The following is a 6,039-nucleotide window of genomic DNA, read 5'->3' on the forward strand; positions in this document are numbered from 1 at the left end:
ATTATTATCGTTTATTTTACAGTTACCTGGAGAGTTTTTCCCAGCCCCATGCAGTGGGCCAGAATACAGCCGGAGCCAGAAGACTTCTCCACCTTCTTCATCGACTCACAGCAGCAGTCCCACATGAACTGCACACCTGCAAACAGAAAAAACACACAAAACTATCATTAGTGTTTCCATGTGTCCTCCATTTATAAAAGGACATAGCTATGATGACCAGTATATATGCATGCATATATTTTGCACCAGTACATTCTCATGCAAATAAACGCATGAAAAATGAGAAAGACATTTTGATGCTTTCTGTTTTTGGCTCATGTAGCCTTAAGCCCTATTCGGACAGGACTAGTTTGCTAAACTACATTTGAGTTCCGATTCTTATCCCTCGACGCCTGTGATTTTCATGAACCAATTTGGACGGGACTAACATCTCCGTGTTTATATTACAGAGGCGGTTTGTATTGTTTATATTGTTTCGTACATCTGGGCGTTGCAGAGATCACATGCTCTGTGTGCGTGCGTTGCGTAAAGTCATTTGGAATGATTACCATAGTATAACCAGTTTTACTACAAATACCATGGTGAAGCTATATGGCTAGTATAACAACACCATGGTTAATGTGTGCTTACTTTAGTTTTGTAAAGGGTTTATTATTTAAATAATATATTTATTTGTAGTAAAACCATGTTTAATTTTCGTTAAGGTGCATATGTATTTAAAACATTATGTAATTGAGTGCAGAAATGAACACGAGTAATCTTACCGGACGCTGATATTACAGTAGCCAGATCAGTTTATGTGATCTTGATTTTATTATTATTATTTCTTTGCCAGGAGGCAAACATATTAAAAAAATGCGTGCGGTAAGAGTGTACATGGTAGTTCACGTTGGCCAAAACACACAAGGAAAAATATTGCCGGCAATCACAGACACTCGCATTCAGATTGGATTAGTTTTCTCAGAGGATCACGGAGCTTGCCGAGAAAAAAACAAAAAAAAAAACAGACGTGGCAGATTCGGATCTGAACAAAAAAAATTGTCTCCAATGACCCCCCCTGTAAAACTAGTCCCGTCCGAATAGAGCTTTAGTTACATCTGCAAGCAAAGCAGTTTTAAAGGTTGTTTTTTATGAAAGATTATAAAAACAAAATATAAATGATAGACCCTGAATATTTAAGTAGAAAGAAATGGGGCCAATTTAGATTTTTCGATGATGACTTGAAACATCGATTTACTTCAGGCAACCCTTTTCAGGGACATGCAATCAGCCAGAAACACTAAACTGCTCTATCCAAAGCATTAAATACAAAAATAAATGTCATGCATGATTGTTTTTCTGGTGCTGGAAAAAAAGCAAGCCATAACGAGCGGTGACCGCAGACTCACCATCCACCTGATGGGGTTTGAGTTTGGTCACCAGGTTCCTGTGAACCTGCACTAGAGGTTCCTTGGTCTCCTCGTCCTCATCCAGCACCAGCTTTGTGGTGATGGGACACGTGACCTGCGATGACTCCTCCACCACAATAGTCTGAAACCAAAGAGTGCCAGCTTTGAGTTTCCCTACAAAATGACAAGCAGAACAGTTTCGCTACGCTGAGCCCTAAACATCTGCATCTTGTGTCTGTACCTCTCGCAGTTTTTCCCTCAACCGCTCCCTCTCAGCAATGCGCTTCCTCCTGTCCTCTTCCTCCTTCAGCGCATCCCGGGTCTCTGTCCGCAGTTTGTCATCTTTAAGGATCTTGCGGATCTTCTTACGATTTTTGGGCGTTCCTTTCTCATCTTCTTCACCTTCTCCATCCTCTTCCCCTCCACTCTGCGGAAACACTTCACGTGAGGCATCACTGGTTTATGTATTTATTGTGCTGAAATAGATCCGTACTGCACAGTACCTTGCCACTGGACGAGGAGTCTTGAACCTTAATGCGACGTCGCTTCTTCTTCTCTTTCTTGTAACTTCTCCCACGGTCCTTGGCAGCTTTATTGGACGACCTGCAAGTGTTACCACAACTTCTTTCATAAGTTTTGTGTCCCCATTGAGGAGTAATTCGCTCATTGTAAAAATGCATTAATAAACCATGACCATTAATAATTAGGGCTGGGTTTTGATACAAATTTCACGATTCGATTCTCATTCAACCAGCTTGCGATTCAATTTGATTACTCGATCAATGTCGATTATTTTGGATATATATATATATATATATGCCAGATCAGTTTACGTGATCTTGATTTTATTATTATTATTTCTTTGCCAGGAGGCAAACATATTAAAAAGATGCGTGCGGTAAGAGTGTACATGATAGTTCACGTTGGCCAAAACACACAAGGAAAAATATTGCCGGCAATCACAGACACTCGCATTCAGATTGGATTAGTTTTCTCAGAGGATCACGGAGCTTGCCGAGAAAAAAACAAAAAAAAAAACAGACGTCACAGGAAAAAAAATCTTTCAACTATTGCTGTACATGAGAGTCAGTTGGTACTACATTACTATAATATTGAAGGTTCAAATTAACTGATTTGTAGGCTTCACAACTGCTTAAATTACACTTAACTCTTTCCCTGCAAGTGTTTTTGAAAAAAGTTGCCAGCCACCACCAGCATTTTTAAGGACTTTCACTAAAATGTCATGGCACCCAGAATATGTTATTGTATGAATATCTGAACATGCAATACATCAAAATAAAGATCAGACCCTCTACTTAAAAAAAAAAAAAGGTTTTATTCTAGCTTCAAGCATGCTTTTTTTTATATATAAATACTTGAATGCAAGTAGGTTTCATAACAAAATGCAACATTTTGAGCAAAAAGCATTTTTATTAAATACTACATCTGGATCATATTCAGTAATATTATCAAAGCAAATATGCAGTAGATGGCTTCCATCAGCACTCCCAAAGCTTGCACACCACTTCCTGGATCGACATTTCACTCTGTAAAATTAGGCAGTTTTCAATTATACGCGGTTTATAGTTGATTGCAACATTTTCAAATGCATATGCTTACATACGAGATCTCTCGGCACATTCTACACTCATTCAGGAGATGCGTAAGAGCGCCCCCTAGCATTTAACAGCGAAAAACCCGGAAAATGCCCCTCTCTACAGTTTATTTTTCTAGCTGACTAATGAGTTTACGGTCACGGAATATGTGACGTTACGTGACATTGTTCACAAGCCATTATATTGACGTCTTTCTGCGGTTGAAACACTGATTGAGCGATTAACTTACCTTCGGATGTTTAGTCATGTTTATTTCGTGCTGAAACTGGTATTAAAGCAGAGGAGACGATCAGTTCACATGTGTTTCGCGCTGCCGCGTCTGTTGAACTGAGGCGCTACAGCGATCCGTCACTCCACATTAAGCAGCGCCAAAACGGCATTTATTGTCTGAATACGGTAATACAATGGACAGAATTATAAATCTGAGATTATGTTTCATATCAAAAGTAACAAAGCACAATGCTTATTGCGATTTATTTGATGGGAGGTGCGCTAAAATATTCTGTTCATTAACTGAAAACAAGCTAGACTAATCGATTCTTGGGATTTAACAATCGATATATTTCGTAAAAATGAGAATCGATTAAAATTGAGAAATCAATATTTTTTTACCCAGCCCTATTAATAATCCATAATCTCTAATAATGAAGCAGAAAAAGTCTCTTCTGCTTACCAAGGCTGCACTTATTTGATCAAAAATATAGTAAAAACAGTAATATTGTAAAATATGACAATTTATAATAACTGCGTTCTTTTACAATATATCTTAAAATGTAATTTATTCCTGTGATCAAATGTCATTTGAATTTGATCCAAATGAATTTTCAGCATCATTACTCCAGTCTTCAGTGTCACATGATCCTTCAGAAATAATTTTAATATGCTGATTTGCTGCTCAATAAACATTTCTGATTATTATCAATGTTGAAAACGGTTGTGCTGCCCAATATTTTTTTGTTGAAACCATTATACATATCTTTTTAGGATTCTGTAATGAACAAAGTTCAAAAGCACAGCACTTTTTTGAAATGGAAATATTTTGTAACACTACTATTGTCTTTACTGTCACTAAAGTCCTTGCTAAACTAATTTATTTAAAAAAAAAACTGCATTTGTTGCAGCAGATTCTGGGGCTTGTGGCATTTTGGTTTTGTTAGATCTCAGTGCTGCATTCGATACCATTTGACACACTATACTATACTATACTGGACAGACTACATAAGTGGATTGGTCTTTCTGGCAAAGCTTTAAAATGGTTCGAATCATATCTTTCAGAATGCACTCAATTTGTTTATTCCTGGTACAAACAGATCTCAGACTGTTCCACTGCGGCAGGGCATCCCTCAGGGGTCGGTATTGGATCCTACTCTTTTCAGCATTTATATGTTGCCTCTTGGGCAGATTATTCAAAAGTATGGTCTGGGTAATCATTGCTATGCAGATGATACCCAGATTTACATTAGTACTCAACCTGATGTTACATCAGCACTTTCAAATTTACCTGCTTGTTTACTGGAAACACAGGTCTGGATGAAACAGAACTTCCTACAGTTAAACTGTTCAAAAACGGAAGTTCTTCTGATTGGCACTTCAACTGCAGTAAATAGATGTAATCATTTTAAACTTACAGTGGATGAGTGCCAGATTCTCCCTTCTGTACAGGTGTGGAATTTGGGTGTGATTTTTGATGCGCAGCTGACTTTTAACACTCATTTTAAGAATGTTACTAAAGTAGCTTTTTATCATCTTCGGAATATTGCACGTATAAGACCATCTCTCTATGCCTGATGCAGAAAGACTCATTCACGCCTTTATAACACCTAGGCTAGATTATTGTAATTCTCTTTTTGCAGGGTTACCTGCTAATTTGATTAAGAGGCTGCAATATGTGCAAAATTCAGCTGCTCGTGTTTTAACTTGCACACCATCCCGCAGTCATATCACTCCTGTGCTTTCTCAACTACACTGGCTTCCAGTTCAATCACTTATTGATTTTAAAGTTCTTATCTTAACCTATAAAGCAGTACATGGGCTGGCCCCAGAGTATACTTGTAATTTGGTCACAGTTTCTACACCATCTCGGTCTCTCCGCTCTGCTGGTTCTCTTACTCTGTACCAGCCTCGTTGTAAACTCAAAACTATGGGTGGGAGGTCATTCTCTTGTATTGCTCCCAGGCTGTGGAATTCTCTGCCTTTTCTTATTAGGAATGCTCCGTCTTTTGAGTGTTTTAAGAAATTACTCAAAACATATCTCTTTAGTGAAGCTTTTAAGTTATAATCTTACAGTTGTTGTTGCCACTGTTGTTATTGTGTTGTCATTGTGATTGTTATTATGGAGTAGTGTTGTTCATTTTATTGTTGTAGCACCTTGAGTGTAAGAAAGGCGCATTACAAATAAAATGTATTATTATTATTATTTGTGAGGTGTACAGGGGTCTTGATGGAAATATGTCATATGTCATTAGAATTTCAGGTGCACAATGACGAGTTGATTATTACAGCATAGACCTAACTATACACAATAATGAATCAGGGCTCTACACTTCGACCATTTCAGTCGCATTTGCTTCTACGTTAGTTTCTACGTGTTTTTGAGTTGAGTAATGTATCACAGACATATCTCATGAATCCTTTCATAAGCAAAGTGCAGACAGGGTGTAAATAAGAGATTTATTGTGCAGGGTAGAGAGCTTGGTTGATTAAAAAACCACCACTGGCTCTGCACCCCTTTACCTAAATTCATTACTTCAGAGTGATGTGCCCTCTAGAAGCTTGCGTTCTGCAAGTGAACGACGCATTATTGTGCCATCTCAAAGAGGCACAAAATCACTTTCACAGACTTTTTCATTAGCTGTTGGAATATATATTCAACTCCTGGTGGAATGACCTGCCCAACTCAATCCGAGCAGCTGAGTCCTTAGCCATCTTCAATTAACGACTAAAAACACATCTGTTCCATCTTTATTTGACCCTCTAACTCTAGCACTCTCTATTCTATTTTAATTCTACTTTATCTATTGATCTTCTTTTTTTAT

The 6,039-nt window shown here is 37.9% G+C and overlaps 1 protein-coding gene across 1 annotated transcript in view; it reads right to left on the bottom strand.

Moving 5' to 3' along the window:
• Positions 1 to 6,039, bottom strand: part of LOC107574187 (transcriptional regulator ATRX-like) — a gene marked incomplete at its 3' end in the record, with an annotated part of 51,763 nt that overhangs the window by 18,916 nt on the left and 26,808 nt on the right. The window contains exons 15-18 of the mRNA XM_016260652.1: positions 1,892 to 1,991; positions 1,630 to 1,815; positions 1,389 to 1,530; positions 27 to 136 (exon numbers count right to left, since the gene is read on the bottom strand). Of these exons, the coding sequence (XP_016116138.1) occupies positions 27 to 136; positions 1,389 to 1,530; positions 1,630 to 1,815; positions 1,892 to 1,991 (538 nt within the window). The remainder of the gene's footprint in view (positions 1 to 26; positions 137 to 1,388; positions 1,531 to 1,629; positions 1,816 to 1,891; positions 1,992 to 6,039) is intronic.

Source organism: Sinocyclocheilus grahami, unplaced genomic scaffold (assembly GCF_001515645.1).
Source record: "Sinocyclocheilus grahami isolate Dianchi unplaced genomic scaffold, SAMN03320097.WGS_v1.1 scaffold2141.1, whole genome shotgun sequence".
Classification (NCBI taxonomy): Eukaryota; Metazoa; Chordata; class Actinopteri; order Cypriniformes; family Cyprinidae; genus Sinocyclocheilus; species Sinocyclocheilus grahami.